At 35.7% G+C, this 17,621-nt stretch overlaps 1 protein-coding gene across 2 annotated transcripts; it reads left to right on the top strand.

The window, feature by feature from the left end:
• The first annotated feature begins 283 nt into the window (after positions 1-283).
• Positions 284-15,245, top strand: LOC121373340. Of its 2 annotated transcripts, none has more exons than XM_041499921.1 (7): positions 284-379; positions 1,061-1,288; positions 2,226-2,335; positions 5,057-5,185; positions 5,596-5,670; positions 12,367-12,505; positions 12,923-15,245. In XM_041499921.1, exons 2-7 carry the CDS (start codon positions 1,067-1,069, stop codon positions 13,295-13,297), a joined length of 1,050 nt encoding a protein of 349 aa, XP_041355855.1. In that variant the 5' UTR covers positions 284-379; positions 1,061-1,066; the 3' UTR covers positions 13,298-15,245. The 2 variants fall into 2 exon arrangements, with proteins under 2 accessions (XP_041355855.1, XP_041355854.1); XM_041499920.1 differs by having other exon boundaries at positions 305-509.
• The last annotated feature ends 2,376 nt before the right edge of the window (positions 15,246-17,621 follow it).

The following is a 17,621-nucleotide window of genomic DNA, read 5'->3' on the forward strand; positions in this document are numbered from 1 at the left end:
AACAATGATACAGTATTAGTCAATGACGAAAGACATTGTTAGTTATCTACCCTTAGTTGTATTTTGTTTTTATTCCTCCTTACAACGTATGCACTCTCATTATCATTAGATGATACATTTTTTAAATAAACTTTTAGAAGGATAAGTATTTGAAAAACATTATCATTGTCTGTTATAATATAATCTCCTATAATATAGTACCATAAATCTCGATTGCGCTTTAATTATCCACCATGGGTTCAACACGACATGGACCAAAAACACTTTGGGTACGAATTATTCAGTTTCCGGAGGCTACAAAATGCGCAACTTTCAGTTTGTGAATTTGACTTTGCTCAGATGTCACTTTCGCTGAGTGTTTTAACCAATATTGAATAACGTAAACGTTAAGCCTGATCCTGATTCTCATGCCTATTTTTGGTGTTAATCTGTGTGATAATGAGATTTTGAACAGGCATAAAAATATTTTGTTTCCTGTTGCATAGACAATAACAAATTTCTTTAAAGGGGTGCGTACCGTACATTGAATATTCAATCTTGATTAATGACCCAAATTGTAAATTTTCCACGTGAAATGTTAATGTTATACCATGAAGTATAAGCCCACAAAACTTAACAACAAAATAATTTCAGAATATTTTATTTCTTCTTATTTCGGGACAGGTCGTAACCCAGTCACCAGTGGTAAATAGTTCATCACGGTTAACCTCGAATGCAAGGGGAAGTGCTTGCATTCGAGGTTAATCTTGATGAACTAAGTGGTAAAGTGCTCGATTGATGCGCCGTCGGTTTGGGATCGATTTCTGTCAGTGGGCCCATTGGGCTATTTCTTCTTCCAGTCTGTGCTCCACGACTGGTATATCAAAGGCCTTGGTATGTGCTATCCTGTCTGTGGGATGGTGCATATGTAAAATATCCTTTGCTAATAATGGAAAAATGTAACAGGTTTCCTCTCTAAGACTATATTATAAAATGTTTGACATCCAATAGCCGATGATTAATAAATTGATGTGCTCTAGTGGTGTCATTAAACAGAACAAACTTTTTCTTCTTATTTCAGCACAGAATGTTGAGACGGTATTACCAGTCCTGGCTGACTACCTGCCACTTCGTCAAACTCCGTTTCCGTCGACAACCATTCCTCTTCTATGCTTTTGCAGTGTCCTTGACCATCGTGGTGGTTATTTTCTGGATGTACCTCAAGATGACACCTCGCCCCCCACCGGGACTCATTTTGGATAAGGAGATTCATGACATGTTCCTTGGATTAAAGAAACCCACATACAGGGTACAGTACATATTCCTCAATTGTGCATGGTGTTGGTGACCAATCTATTTTTCACTTGAATCTGTCATTTGCAGTGCATGCACAGAACAATACATTGAGGCAACAAAATAAGCCATATATATATATATACTGAGAGGCATAAATAACTCAATGTTTTTTTCACTGATATTTGTTTTTAAAGAAATTCAGTGAAATACCCATTGTCTCAGTATATATACATGTATATATATACTAGTATATGGTTCTAAAGCACAAAATACCGCAATCGTAAAGTTATTAAATGTATAATTCCCATTATTTTAAGTATTCCGACATCACTATTACTTTGTTACTGATTCATAGGCCTACCATTGTACTCAAGATATTGAAAAAATTGATTAAATGTTTTTAAAATTATATTCTTTTAGTACTGTACTATGATTTTGTCAAATTTTAAGTACTACACACATTCTTGACTTTGTTGTTATGTGACCTGAATGACTGTTCTGACTTAATTATATCAATGCATCTGAATTAATTTGAAAACCATTGCCAACAATATCCATGTTTTTTTGTTTTGTTTTTTTATCCAGCCTTGTGTTCACTGGTATAGCCCCAAAGAATCAAGGACACAATATTTCACAAGAACCATTGGTCTGTTCGCGTGTCAGTTACATGGTGAACAATTACATTCAAAAATTAAAAGTACCATATAGGCCTATCAGTAACACAAGTGAAAATTAGTTTATGCTTTTGAACCACCAATGTAGCACAGAACCGTAGTTTCAAGTGTACTTTTGGATTAGATATGCCTAACTCATCGGTTACAAAAACTATATTCACAAAATGAAACAATTGGTTACCTAAGTAAAACTCATGTGAACTGACTTCCGGTTAATACCTAAGATTTTGAAATATTTTCTCCCGGAATCTCTCTATTTTTATATTTTTATTTCAGCCATTACGTCCAATACCGTTAATAATTCCACAGATTCACGTGAAGAATTTGCCACCAATTATAGTTTCTGCACATCAGACCACCGTAAAAGCAGAAGAGAATTTTTTCAAGTAAGTAAGCGTTCAAAATTTACAGAAAATTGAAGATGAACACTTAATTGTCAAAGTATAAATAATGTGAATGCATCTGTGAAAAAGAGCACAAATTTTATATTGGTGATGAAATGAGTTTCATAATACAGTAAAGTACACTTATAATGAACATGCTTAGCACGAACTGGTCTTAAAGTCCTCTTTTGTCTCCCTATATACATTAATAACCAGCTTGTACAACTGTGTACAACGACTACTGCTATAACGAACATGCTTAGCACGAACTGGTCTTAAAGTCGTCTTTTGTCTCCCTATATACATTAATAACCAGCTTGTACAACTGTGTACAACGACTACTGCTATAACGAACATGCTTAGCACGAACTGGTCTTAAAGTCCTCTTTTGTCTCCCTATATACAGTAATAACCAGCTTGTACAACTGTGTACAACGACTACTGCTATAACGAACTAACTAGCATGGTCCCTTGCGGTTCGTTGTAAGAGCAGTACTTTATTATATAACATTTAGTGAAATATCTTAAAATATCGGTGAAATAAAAGTGTTATCAGTCACTCACTATTTCACTCTAAAATGTGTTTGTTATCGTCATTGTAGAAAATGTTTTCTTCACTGTAAGAAAGCTGGAACTATTTTGCTGGTGGCATTTTAAAAATAAAGGTAAATTGCCAAAAGTTATATAATAAATGGAAAATTCATGTTTTTTGTCAAATATATATGATTTATATCCCATCTTGAGAAGTTTGCAATCATATCACACTCGTTGTGCAAGCACGACTCATGAGATATGATTGCAAACTTCACGAGATGAGATATAAATCATATTTGACAATATCGTGAGATGTGATTGCAAACTTCACGAGATGAGATATAAATCATATTTGACAATATCGTGAGATGTGATTGCAAACTTCACGAGATGAGATATAAATCATATTTGACAATATCGTGAGATGTGATTGCAAACTTCACGAGATGAGATATAAATCATATTTGACAATATCGTGAGATGTGATTGCAAACTTCACGAGATGAGATATAAATCATATTTGTCAATATCATGAGATATGATTGCAAACTTCACGAGATGAGATATAAATCATATTTGACAATATCGTGAGATGTGATTGCAAACTTCACGAGATGAGATATAAATCATATTTGTCAAAAAGCATGAACTATCCTCTATGTACATGTATTACAAAAAAAAGAAAGAAATGTTTTATTTTACGACACACTCTACACATTTTATTTACGGTTATATGGCGTCAGACATATGGTTAAGGACCACACAAATATTGAGAGAGAAAACCCGCTGTCGCCACTTCATGGGCTACTCTTTCCGATTAGCAGCAAGGGATCTTTTATATGCACCAGCTCACAGACAGGGTAATACATACCACGGCCTTTGATATACCAGTCGTGATGCATTGGCTGGAACGAGAAATAGCTCAATGAGCTCTATGTATTATAAATTCGTGAAATATCTTACACCTCTTTAAGCTCATATATACAGGTCACCTTTTTGTGCCATCCACAATACTTGTTTATTGGTGATCATTTTTAAATTGTGTGTAGACTGTACAAACCAAAAGCTGAATATATATATATATACAGGCCCGTACGCAGACATTATATGGTGGAGTGCGTAATCGAGTTGCTAGGGGGTCTAGGGGCATGCCTCTTTGCCTCAAAATATGTCAAATGACTATTTTTATTTTTTTCACACATTCACGGACGGACCTTGGCAGACTATGGGGGGTGCTTACGCACCCCTTGCACACCTCCCCCCTGTGTACGGGCCTGATATATATATATATATATATATTTTTATATATATATATATATATATATATATATATATATATATATACAGCACCGTTCCTAGGACTAATGACTAAATTACATCAGTTTGAATCATTGTTTTTGTTTTAAAATTATTTTTAATAAACTGTGTGTTCTTGAAGGGACGAAAATTAAGGTGACCCTTATATGAAATGCACCAGTAGCACCAGCTCCTCATAGAGCTTCTAGAATTTGTATAAAATCCACTAGCCATGGAATCAGTGATTTTTTTAAATTTACTAGCCACGATTCAAAATTCTCTAGCCCTACTTTACTTTAAGTTAATACAATTTTACTAAATAATAGGGGGATGTGGGCAGGATATTCGTATTTATAAAATAGACTTAACTGCAACATTTGACCAAAAACAATTTCACTAGTTGTCGGGCATAACAATAGTTATTTACTAGCCCAACATTGAATATCACTAGCCATGGGAATGGGGCTACCACAATCTAGGACTCCTGTGTAACTGACATACAGTGGCCGGACCATTGTGCCATGGAAGTAAATGTAGCAAGTTTTCATTTGTTTATTATCCATAATTGATCTTAATTTATATTGTTTAACTTGTTTGGTTGACGTTCCTGTACAGTTGTAGTGTGCCAATCAATAACATCATCGTGTGACGTCGAAGTGTTACATCCCATTTGGAGTTCTAGTAGGACGTATCACTTGATGTGTACAAAGATATTTTTAACCATATGGGTAATAAAAACAATTTATTGCTGTTAGTGGAAAAATGTATAGACTACAATAACATATATGTCAGAATTAACAAATTATTGACCTTCAGGAATCTGTGATTAATTTATCAGTGTACACTAGTGGTGTTGTTAAACAAAACAAACTTTACCTGTGTTTTTTGTTTTAGATTTCTACAGAACAAAGATATTAAGTGTAACAATGACATGCGACTCGGGCACCCGCACGATGGAGGCTGGAACGTTTGTATGTCGCCGCCACTTGGCTTCGGTGATAACTGCCTCGTCTATTCCTTCGGGTAAGATAAAAACATTTTGTCATTCTTGCGACAAAAATTGAGAACAATTTTACGTATACATGTGTATTTCACATCCACAAGATTGGGTCTGGAATGTTTGTATGTCGCCGTCACATGGGTTCGGTGATAACTGCATTGTCTTTTCATTTGGGTAAAATAACAGGACTCCATTATAGAATGTTTATGCATTTTTACTTAAAGGGACAAACCTGAGTTTGCTGAGTGACTGATAACACTTTTATTTCATTGATATTTTAAGATATTTCACTAAATGTTATATAATAAATTACGATATCACAAGACGCTCGGTGAGTAGTAATTTCACTGATATTTAAAGATATTCCACTAAATGTTATATAATAAATTACGATATCACAAGACACTCGGGGAGTATTCTCTATTTATTTCAGGATTGGAAATGATTGGCAGTTCGAAGATGCTGTTTCGAAGATTTACGGGTGTAGGGTGCTGGCTTATGATCCTAGGTAATGTTAAAACATATATTGTACAACAATCGTATATACTCTTAGGTTATTGGCTGTTAAGCATCTGTTTTCGAGGGGTGGCATATAGCTCAATCGGTTGAGCACTCAGTTGAGATGCTTGAGTCACAGGATCGGACCACCTCGGTGGATCCATTCAACTGATTGTTTTTTTCTTTCTCATTTCAACCATTGCACTATATTTAGTCAAAGGCCATGGTATGTGCTATCCTGTCTTTGGGAAAGTGCATATAAAAGATCCCTTGCTACTAATGGAAAAATGTAGTGTGTTTCTTCTCTTAAGACTATATGTCAAAATTGCCAAATGTTTGACCTCCAATGTGCTCTAGTGGAGTCGTTAAAAAAAAAGCCAATTTTAACTATTATACATGGGCAGGATTTAGCTCAGTTGGTAGAACGCTCGCCTGAGGTGTTGGGTCGTAATATCAGATGTCCTATGTAGACTGATTTCTTCCCCCCCCCCTCCCCATCACATCTATTGCCCTACAACTGGTATATCAAAGGTCATGGTATGTGCTGTCCTGTCTGAAAATTCATATAAAGATTCCCACCCAATAGTGTATTTGTGTGCTGAGGTGTCATCAAACATTTATTCATAAACGATCCTTTGCTGCTAATGGAAAAATGTGGCAGGTTTCCTTTAAAGGGACAGTCCTGAGTTTACAACCATTGTATAATGTTTAAAGGGACATTCCTGAGTTTACAACCATTGTATAATGTTTAAAGGGACATTCCTGAGTTTACAACCAATGTAAAATGTTTAAAGGGACATTCCTGAGTTTACAACCAATGTAAAATGTTTAAAGTGACAGTCCTGAATTTACAACCAATGTAAAATGTTTAAAGTGACAGTCCTGAGTTTACAACCAATGTATAATGTTTAAAGTGACAGTCCTGAGTTTACAACCATTGTATAATGTTTAAAGTGACAGTCCTGAGTTTACAACCATTGTAAAATGTTTAAAGTGATGGTCCTGAGTTTACAACCATTGTAAAATGTTTAAAGGGACGATCCTGAGTTTACAACCATTGTATAATGTTTAAAGTGACAGTCCTGAGTTTACAACCATTGTAAAAATTTTAAAGGGACGGTCCTGAGTTTGTTTATGGATTGTTTATGAATAAATGTTTGATGACACCTCAGCACACAAATACACTATTGGGTGGGAATCTTTATATGAATTTTCAGACAGGACAGCACATACCATGACCTTTGATATACCAGTTGTAGGGCAATAGATGTGATGGGGAGGGAGGGGGGAAAGAAATCAGAGTCTACATAGGACATCTGATATTACGACCCAACACCTCAGGCGAGCGTTCTACCAACTGAGCTAAATCCTGCCCCTGTATAATAGTTAAAATTGGCTTTTTTTTTAACGACTCCACTAGAGCACATTGGAGGTCAAACATTTGACAATTTTGACATATAGTCTTAAGAGAAGAAACACACTACATTTTTCCATTAGTAGCAAGGGATCTTTTATATGCACTTTGTTTAAAGGGACGGTCCTGAGTTTACAACCATTGTATAATGTTTAAAGGGACGGTCCTGAGTTTACAACCATTGTATAATGTTTAAAGGGACGGTCCTGAGTTTACAACCATTGTATAATGTTTAAAGTGACGGTCCTGAGTTTACAACCATTGTAAAATGTTTAAAGTGACGGTCCTGAGTTTACAACCATTGTATAATGTTTAAAGGGACGGTCCTGAGTTTACAGCCATTGTATAATGTTTAAAGGGACGGTCCTGAGTTTACAGCCATTGTAACGTGTTTAAAGGGACGGTCCTGAGTTTACAACCATTGTAAAATGTTTAAAGTGACGGTCCTGAGTTTACAACCATTGTAAAATGTTTAAAGTGACGGTCCTGAGTTTACAACCATTGTATAATGTTTAAAGGGACGGTCCTGAGTTTACAACCATTGTATAATGTTTAAAGTGACAGTCCTGAGTTTACAACCATTGTATAATGTTTAAAGTGACAGTCCTGAGTTTACAACCATTGTAAAATGTTTAAAGTGACGGTCCTGAGTTTACAGCCATTGTAACATGTTTAAAGGGATGGTCCTGAGTTTACAACCATTGTAAAATGTTTAAAGTGACGGTCCTGAGTTTACAACCATTGTAAAATGTTTAAAGTGACGGTCCTGAGTTTACAACCATTGTATAATGTTTAAAGGGACGGTCCTGAGTTTACAACCATTGTATAATGTTTAAAGTGACGGTCCTGAGTTTACAACCATTGTATAATGTTTAAAGTGACGGTCCTGAGTTTACAACCATTGTAAAATGTTTAAAGGGACGATCCTGAGTTTACAACCATTGTATAATGTTTAAAGTGACAGTCCTGAGTTTACAACCATTGTAAAATTTTTAAAGGGACGGTCCTGAGTTTGTTTATGGATTGTTTATGAATAAATGTTTGATGACACCTCAGCACACAAATACACTATTGGGTGGGAATCTTTATATGAATTTTCAGACAGGACAGCACATACCATGACCTTTGATATACCAGTTGTAGGGCAATAGATGTGATGGGGAGGGGGGGGGAAAGAAATCAGAGTCTACATAGGACATCTGATATTACGACCCAACACCTCAGGCGAGCGTTCTACCAACTGAGCTAAATCCTGCCCCTGTATAATAGTTAAAATTGGCTTTTTTTTTAACGACTCCACTAGAGCACATTGGAGGTCAAACATTTGGCAATTTTGACATATAGTCTTAAGAGAAGAAACACACTACATTTTTCCATTAGTAGCAAGGGATCTTTTATATGCACTTTGTTTAAAGGGACGGTCCTGAGTTTACAACCATTGTATAATGTTTAAAGGGACGGTCCTGAGTTTACAACCATTGTATAATGTTTAAAGGGACGGTCCTGAGTTTACAACCATTGTATAATGTTTAAAGTGACGGTCCTGAGTTTACAACCATTGTAAAATGTTTAAAGTGACGGTCCTGAGTTTACAACCATTGTATAATGTTTAAAGGGACGGTCCTGAGTTTACAGCCATTGTAAAATGTTTAAAGGGACGGTCCTGAGTTTACAACCATTGTATAATGTTTAAAGGGACGGTCCTGAGTTTACAGCCATTGTATAATGTTTAAAGGGACGGTCCTGAGTTTACAGCCATTGTAACGTGTTTAAAGGGACGGTCCTGAGTTTACAACCATTGTAACGTGTTTAAAGGGACGGTCCTGAGTTTACAGCCATTGTAACGTGTTTAAAGGGACGGTCCTGAGTTTACAACCATTGTAAAATGTTTAAAGGGATGGTCCTGAGTTTACAACCATTGTATAATGTTTAAAGGGATGGTCCTGAGTTTACAACCATTGTATAATGTTTAAAGGGACAGTCCTGAGTTTACAACCATTGTAAAATGTTTCTGACCAATAGAGCTTTTTCGATGATATAATATACAAATTAAAATATCAGTGTCTGTATTTACAAGGTGTTTGTTGTTGTTCTAATGCATGTAGTAGTGCAAACCGGATTTTATCTCCCAATAATTTCATACGTATGAAAAAATATATATCATGAATTAAAGTAAAAACGGAGTGCTACAAACATAGTATACGACCGCAAACACATTCGACATACAGATACTGGTATTCTAAACAAGAAAATATATTTAGTATGAAATAGTAATCGCCAACAAGGCTCTGTTATCGCAAACATCTTACAATGGCTGCAATCTGGGACAGTCCCTTTAAGATAATATATCAGAATTATCAAATGTTTGATATCCAATAGCCGAAAATTAACAAATCGATGTGCTTTAATAGTGTCGGTCAACAAACGTTAGCTTTGACCTACTTGTAAAAGATATGATTGTATATTCTGTTAAGCAGCACTGCACTTTGTATCTATATTTATTAGTCCCCTACCAGTCCTGTCTGTCTGTCTGTCTGTCTGTCTGTCTGTCTGTCTGTCCATCCGTCCGTTTCTCCATCTGTCTGTCTGTCTGTCTGTCCCACATATAGTTTTCTGGACTTTTTTCACAATGCCTCAAAATATTGGGCTGAAATGTTGTGTTTATGTTTATCAAACATGTAGAGCTACAGATAAAGTTCCAGGGGAAGTTATTCAAGTTACTCAACTGGGAATGCTTGTTAGTCCCTTATCGGTTCGTTTTGAATTGTTTTAGTTTTTTTCACAATGCTTTGAGATATTGAGCTGAAATCTTGTTTATAGCTTTATCATGTAGCTTTACAGACCAAGTTTGACTTTCATGTCAATTTACTTATTTTAGACAGAGTTATTGCCCTTGAATTTAGCCAACATTTTTTTTTGCAATGCCCGATGTTGAGATGGAATTTTGTATATAACTTTATCATATACTATTACAGATCCAGTTTAATTTTCATTGCAGTTTACCCATTTTTCACAGAGTTGTGGTTCTTGAATTTAGGAGATACAAAAATGTGTTGAGTCTGGTAGAGGACATGTATTGCTTTAGCTGTTCTTTCAGAATGTTATTTTAAAACAGATACTGTAATTATTCCAATTATGGTTTGTTGTTGTTGTTGTTTTTCACTATGGGGGTGGGATGTAGCCCCGTGGTAAAGCATTCTCTTGATGCGCGGTCGATCTAGGATCAATCCCCATCAGTGGATCCATTTGGCTATTTCTCATTCCAGCAAGTGCTCCACAACTGGTGTAACAAAGACTGGTATGTACTATCCTATAATTGGGATGGTGCATATAAAAGATTTCTTGCTGCTAATCGAAAAAAGTACCCCATGAAGTGGCGACAGCGGGTTTCCTCTCTCAGTATCTGTGTGGTCATTAATCATATATCTGACGCCATATATAAACGTAAACAGGGGTGCACAAATGTGAAATTGTGATGGTTGCCCAGTGGGCAACCAGTAGCTGAAGATTGGTTGCCCAACATCATCTCTTGGTTGCCCACATATTTCATAAAATGTTTTATGAATATAATTTTGAACTGTCTTTAAAATGAAACTGAAATTTAAAATGTTTTTATTATTATCATTACTTGTCAGTTTAGTTTTATTTCTTTTTTAACATTATTTATTTACAGCTCATCTTCGCTTAGGCTGAAAAAAAGTTTGTTTTGTTTAACGACACCACTGGAGCACATTGATTAATTAATCATTGGCTATTGGCTGCTTTTAATTCTATTTTAAAGTAACTCATCTATTCCACACCCCAACAATTTCGTAATTTGCGCCATTTTGTTGATTTCCGCGTCGTGTTAAATATTTGTTGTTGATTTCAGCTTGTAAAATACGTAGCCTAAGAATGCTGACTTCACGTTATGACAACTATCCATTTACATCAAAAGGTTTTGATTAAAAAGATAATGGATTCAAATTTATGGTCTTTTTAAAATCTAACAACTTTTGAGATGTCACCTCACAGTCAACAAATTTATATAATATTTTATCTAACAAATATCATGATTATTGTAAACTAATTGTATTCAGTGTAGTTTAACCGCAATTTGTATAAATACTGCATGTTCCTTTCCCGCGATCGCGAAATGCATGAGTGCAAAATTAACAAAGACAACGGAAATAAACAAACGAAACAGCAATTAAGTATTCATTGATGCGAACAGCTATTTGGTGGTGTTTTTTCTCTCACAAATTTACATCAAGATTTACTTGCGTGTAATCGTATTGTTTAATGTCTGCAATGATGTCTTTTGACACGTGCAACAGTCTCGGCTGACTGCAATCTAATTAAAATTAGCTCCACTATTACATGTGGAGCTAATTTTAATTAGATTGGGCTGACTGTCAAGCGTGACCTATATGCACACTGAGAACAGCCAACGAACGTTTTCCTAACGTTCGCGAACTATGTGATTAGTTCGCGAACTATGTGATTGGTTCCCAACATGGACATTGGGTTTAACATGAAGTGCATAAACCAGTTTAACGGATGTTTTTGTTTTGCTCGGTCTAGCATGTATATTGAAACTGACACGCAATTTTGGTCAATTTTTATTACTTTGGTTCAAAGACTTTACAAAGTTAATATAACACGCTACAGATTTTTCAGACTTTTCTTTCATACATGTTTCTGTTAAAATTAATAACTGTGATTATTAAAATAATAAATATTTGGTATTATTATCATTATATGTTAGGTGTCGGATAGATTATGTAACGGATTGTTCACATCAGAAGATAGAAAATGGCGTAGCAATTTTTTTAGCTCAGAACTGGTTGGTTGTTGGGTGTAGTTTGTGGCCTTTCACATGTCTTGTGTCCTTTGCCAATAGCCACCATTCTGAAACGTATCTGTCTGCATTGAACTCGTCAAAATCATGCACAGTGAACGCTGAGTGGGTGGCAGCGTTAGGGTGGATATTTATATCGCCTGTCAGTCAAGTTATCAGTTTCGATACTTTTGAATTGCCTGTGATTGTCCGAGTGTCGTGAAGTTTTGTTTTTTATTTTACTTATTTTATGATTTTCTTGGTTGCCCATCGGGCAACTGTTTGACAAAGAATGGTTGTCTGCAACATATTTTGGTGCGGACAACCTTTGGCGTGCAGACAACCGATTTGTGCACCCCAGGTAAATAAACTGTGTTGAGTGCGTCATTAAATAAAACATTTCCTTCCTTCTTCCTTAAATAAAATGTGTTGAGTGAGTCTTTAAATAAAACATTTCCAACCTTCCTTTTCAGTATGGATGTGGCAGATCATAACAGAAGTAATTTAATCACATTCAAAAGACTTGGCATTGGTCCAAAAAATGAAGTAACCCCCGCTGGCTGGAAAGTTAAAACATTTGGAACATTCCTTAAAGACGAGGGTCATGAAAATGTAAGTAGTTTCCATAGGATGGGTCTCACTAAAGAGGGAGAGGGAGAGGGAGAGGGAGAGGGAGAGGGAGAGGGAGAGAGAGAGAGAGAGAGAGAGAGAGAGAGAGAGAGACACAGAGAGAGAGACACAGAGAGAGAGAGAGACAGACAGAGAGAGACAGACAGAGAGAGAGAGATTTTTTTTTTATTAGTTTAAATATACATAAAATGAGAGTAAAGTTTATACAGTTTATGTCGAATTGTACTGATTTTTTGCATGTCTCTTTCTCAGTAATTGTACTTCCTAAAAATGGTCAGACTATCATCAACTATTTAAAATTTGACATTGAGTTATTCTTTTACAAAACAAATTTCAAGTTTACAAATACGGAGATAATTTTTGCATATTTCATCATTTGTTTTAATTTTGTTTTTCCAGACTATCATCAACTACTTAAAATTCGACATTGAATATTCCGAATGGCGAGTTTTGGAATCTCTTTTCAAAGAGAGGTCGTTGAAAAACGTCAAGCAGATCGGGTTTGAGGCTCATTCTAAAGAGCTGTTTCAAGTTTCTAAACTGGACATGCCCACTGGAAAGGAGGAATTTCTCAAAATGTACACGACCCTGAGACGTCTGGAAAACTTGAATTTCCGCAAGTTCAATTACAGGTTAAATCCATTTGGCGAATATCGGTCGAAGCACTCCAACAAGATCCAGTCGTGCTGTTATGAGTTACATTATGTTAATATGAATATGGTCAGGTCTAATGAGACAATAATTCATGACAAAGATAGTGAACTATTTCACTGACCAGTTGTGCTGTTACGAGTTACATTACGTTAATATGAATATGGTCAGGTTTAATGAGACACTAATTCATGACAAAGATAGTGAACTATTTCACTGACCAGTCGTGCTGTTACGAGTTGCATTATGCCAATATGAATATGGTCAGGTCTAATGAGACACTAATTCATGACAAAGATAGTGAACTATTTCACTGACCAGTCGTGCTGTTACGAGTTACATTATGTTAATATGAATATGGTGAGGTCTAATGAGACAATAATTCATGACAAAGATAGTGAACTATTTCACTGACCAGTCGTGCTGTTACGAGTTACATTATGTCAATATGAATATGGTCAGGTCTAATGAGACAATAATTCATGACAAAGATAGTGAACTATTTCACTGACCAGTCGTGCTGTTACGAGTTACTTTATGTTATTGTGAATATGGTCAGGTCTAATGAGACAATAATTCATGACAAAGATAGTGAACTATTTCACTGACCAGTCGTCCTGTTACGAGTTACATTATGTCAATATGAATATGGTGAGGTCTAATGAGACAATAATTCATGACAAAGATAGTGAACTATTTCACTGACCAGTCGTGCTGTTACGAGTTACATTATGTCAATATGAATATGGTGAGGTCTAATGAGACAATAATTCATGACAAAGATAGTGAACTATTTCACTGACCAGTCGTGCTGTTACGAGTTACATTATGTCAATATGAATATGATGAGGTCTAATGAGACAATAATTCATGACAAAGATAGTGAACTATTTCACTGACCAGTCGTGCTGTTACGAGTTACATTATGTTAATATGAATATGATGAGGTCTAATGAGACAATAATTCATGACAAAGATAATGAACTATTTCACTGAAGTACGAGTAGCTTGTAAGGAAGGTAGATAACTCTTCCAGTGATATGAAACTAAGAAAGAATTCTTCCAGCAAGTTGAGTGCGTCGTTAAATAAAACATTTCCTTCCTTCTTCCAGCAACTCGGAGGGGTAGGGGTACGTAGCCCAGTGGAAAAGAGCTCTCCATGGTCGGCCGAGAATCAATCCCCATTGTTGGGTCCATTGGGCTATTTCTGGTTCCAGCCAGTGCACCAAGACTGGTATTATTAAAGGTTGTGGTATGTGTTGTCCTGTCTGTGGGAAAGTGCATATAAAAGATCCCTTGCTGCATTAGAAAAAATGTAGCGGGTTTTCTCTGATGACTACAAATGTTTGACATCCAATATTCGATGATTAATTAATCAGTGCTCTAGTGGTGGTGTTAAACAAAGCACGGGGGCGGGATCTAACTCCGTCGGTAGTGAGTGTTTACATCACAGCATCAAATCACCTCAGTGAGCCTGTTCTTTGATTGGGTGCTTTCCCATTCCAACCAGTACACCAAGACTGGTATTATTAACGGTTGTGGTATGTGTTAAACAAAACAAGGGGGCGGGATCTAGCTCAGTCGGTAGTGAGTGTTTACATCACAGCATCAAATCACCTCAGTGGGCCCGTTCTTTGATTGGGTGCTTTCCCGTTCCAACCAGTACACCAAGACTGGTATTATTAACGGTTGTGGTATGTGTTAAACAAAACAAGGGGGCGGGATCTAGCTCAGTCGGTAGTGAGTGTTTACATCACAGCATCAAATCACCTCAGTGGGCCCGTTCTTTGATTGGGTGTTTTCCCGTTCCAACCAGTACACCAAGACTGGTATTATTAAAGGTTGTGGTATGTGTTATCCTGTCTGTGGGATGGTGCATATAAAAGATCCCTTGCTACGAATGGAAAAATGTAGTGGGTTTCCTCTTACGGCTATGGGCTGAATTTGCAAAGCTTGTTTTTCTTAAACACAGGTGTATTTAAGCATTGTAAATGTATGTAGTTACAGGTGTGTAAGACTTATGCAGGTGTATTTAAGCATTGTAAATGTATGTAGTTACATGTGTGTAAGACTTATAAACAGGCTTTGTAAACACAGGTGTATTTAAGCATTGTAAATGTATGTAGTTACAGGTGTGTAAGACTTATGCAGGTGTATTTAAGCATTGTAAATGTATGTAGTTACATGTGTGTAAGACTTATAAACAGGCTTTGTAAACACAGGTGTATTTAAGCATTGTAAATGTATGTAGTTACAGGTGTGTAAGACTTATAAACAGGCTTTGTAAACGCAGGTGTATTTAAGCATTGTAAATGTATGTAGTTACATGTGTGTAAGACTTATAAACAGGCTTTGTAAACACAGGTGTATTTAAGCATTGTAAATGTATGTAGTTACATGTGTGTAAGACTTATAAACAGGCTTTGTAAACACAGGTGTATTTAAGCATTGTAAATGTATGTAGTTACAGGTGTGTAAGACTTATAAACAGGCTTTGTAAACGCAGGTGTATTTAAGCATTGTAAATGTATGTAGTTACAGGTGTGTAAGACTTATAAACAGGCTTTGTAAACGCAGGTGTATTTAAGCATTGTAAATGTATGTAGTTACATGTGTGTAAGACTTATAAACAGGCTTTGTAAACGCAGGTGTATTTAAGCATTGTAAATGTATGTAGTTACATGTGTGTAAGACTTATAAACAGGCTTTGTAAACACAGGTGTATTTAAGCATTGTAAATGTATGTAGTTACAGGTGTGTAAGACTTATAAACAGGCTTTGTAAACACAGGTGTATTTAAGCATTGTAAATGTATGTAGTTACAGGTGTGTAAGACTTATAAACAGGCTTTGTAAACACAGGTGCATTTAAGCATTGTAAATGTATGTAGTTACAGGTGTGTAAGACTTATAAACAGGCTTTGTAAACGCAGGTGTATTTAAGCATTGTAAATGTATGTAGTTACATGTGTGTAAGACTTATAAACAGGCTTTGTAAACGCAGGTGTATTTAAGCATTGTAAATGTATGTAGTTACAGGTGTGTAAGACTTATGCAGGTGTATTTAAGCATTGTAAATGTATGTAGTTACATGTGTGTAAGACTTATAAACAGGCTTTGTAAACGCAGGTGTATTTAAGCATTGTAAATGTATGTAGTTACAGGTGTGTAAGACTTATAAACAGGCTTTGTAAACACAGGTGTATTTAAGCATTGTAAATGTATGTAGTTACATGTGTGTAAGACTTATAAACAGGCTTTGTAAACGCAGGTGTATTTAAGCATTGTAAATGTATGTAGTTACATGTGTGTAAGACTTATAAACAGGCTTTGTAAATGCAGGTGTATTTAAGCATTGTAAATGTATGTAGTTACAGGTGTGTAAGACTTATAAACAGGCTTTGTAAACACAGGTGTATTTAAGCATTGTAAATGTATGTAGTTACAGGTGTGTAAGACTTATAAACAGGCTTTGTAAACGCAGGTGTATTTAAGCATTGTAAATGTATGTAGTTACAGGTGTGTAAGACTTATAAACAGGCTTTGTAAACACAGGTGTATTTAAGCATTGTAAATGTATGTAGTTACATGTGTGTGTAAGACTTATAAACAGGCTTTGTAAACACAGGTGTATTTAAGCATTGTAAATGTATGTAGTTACATGTGTGTGTAAGACTTATAAACAGGCTTTGTAAACACAGGTGTATTTAAGCATTGTAAATGTATGTAGTTACATGTGTGTAAGACTTATAAACAGGCTTTGTAAACGCAGGTGTAAGACTTATAAACAGGCTTTGTAAACGCAGGTGTATTTAAGCATTGTAAATGTATGTAGTTACATGTGTGTAAGACTTATAAACAGGCTTTGTAAATTTGGCCTGATCTGTCAGAATTACCCAATGTTTGACATCCAATAGTCGATGATTAATAAATCAGCATGCTCTAGTGGTTTCATTAAACAAAGTATACTTTCATTTCAACTTATTTTCATGCTTATATCCAATTAAGGTTCAAACACGCTGTCCTTGGCACACACCTCGGCTATCTGGGCTGTCTGTCCAGGACAGTAGGTTAGTTTGTTAGCGGTCAGTACCAAAATTATGGTATTTTGACATTGCTTGGTATAGTAAATTGGTATCGACATGATGCCAATATCGAATGGCATATACAATATACCGCCCAGCTCAAGCTCCCCCTAGCTGTGCTGAGGTGTCAATGAGGTGCTTTGGTTGTAGGAAGGAATCTCCTTAGAAGACCCATTTTCCGATTTCTTTTTACCCATACTGGTATATGAAATGATGTAGTATGTCAAGCCTGGCTCTGGGTCAACAGAAAAATTTCGCCAAATTATCTATTAAACTTAAAAATTGCAAAAATGTACTCCAGTTATTTAATATCAAAATATCAATTACTAGTATTACATAAATTATTTCGCCAAATTACAATAA

Source organism: Gigantopelta aegis, chromosome 5 (genome assembly GCF_016097555.1).
Source record: "Gigantopelta aegis isolate Gae_Host chromosome 5, Gae_host_genome, whole genome shotgun sequence".
NCBI lineage: Eukaryota > Metazoa > Mollusca > Gastropoda > Neomphalida > Peltospiridae > Gigantopelta > Gigantopelta aegis.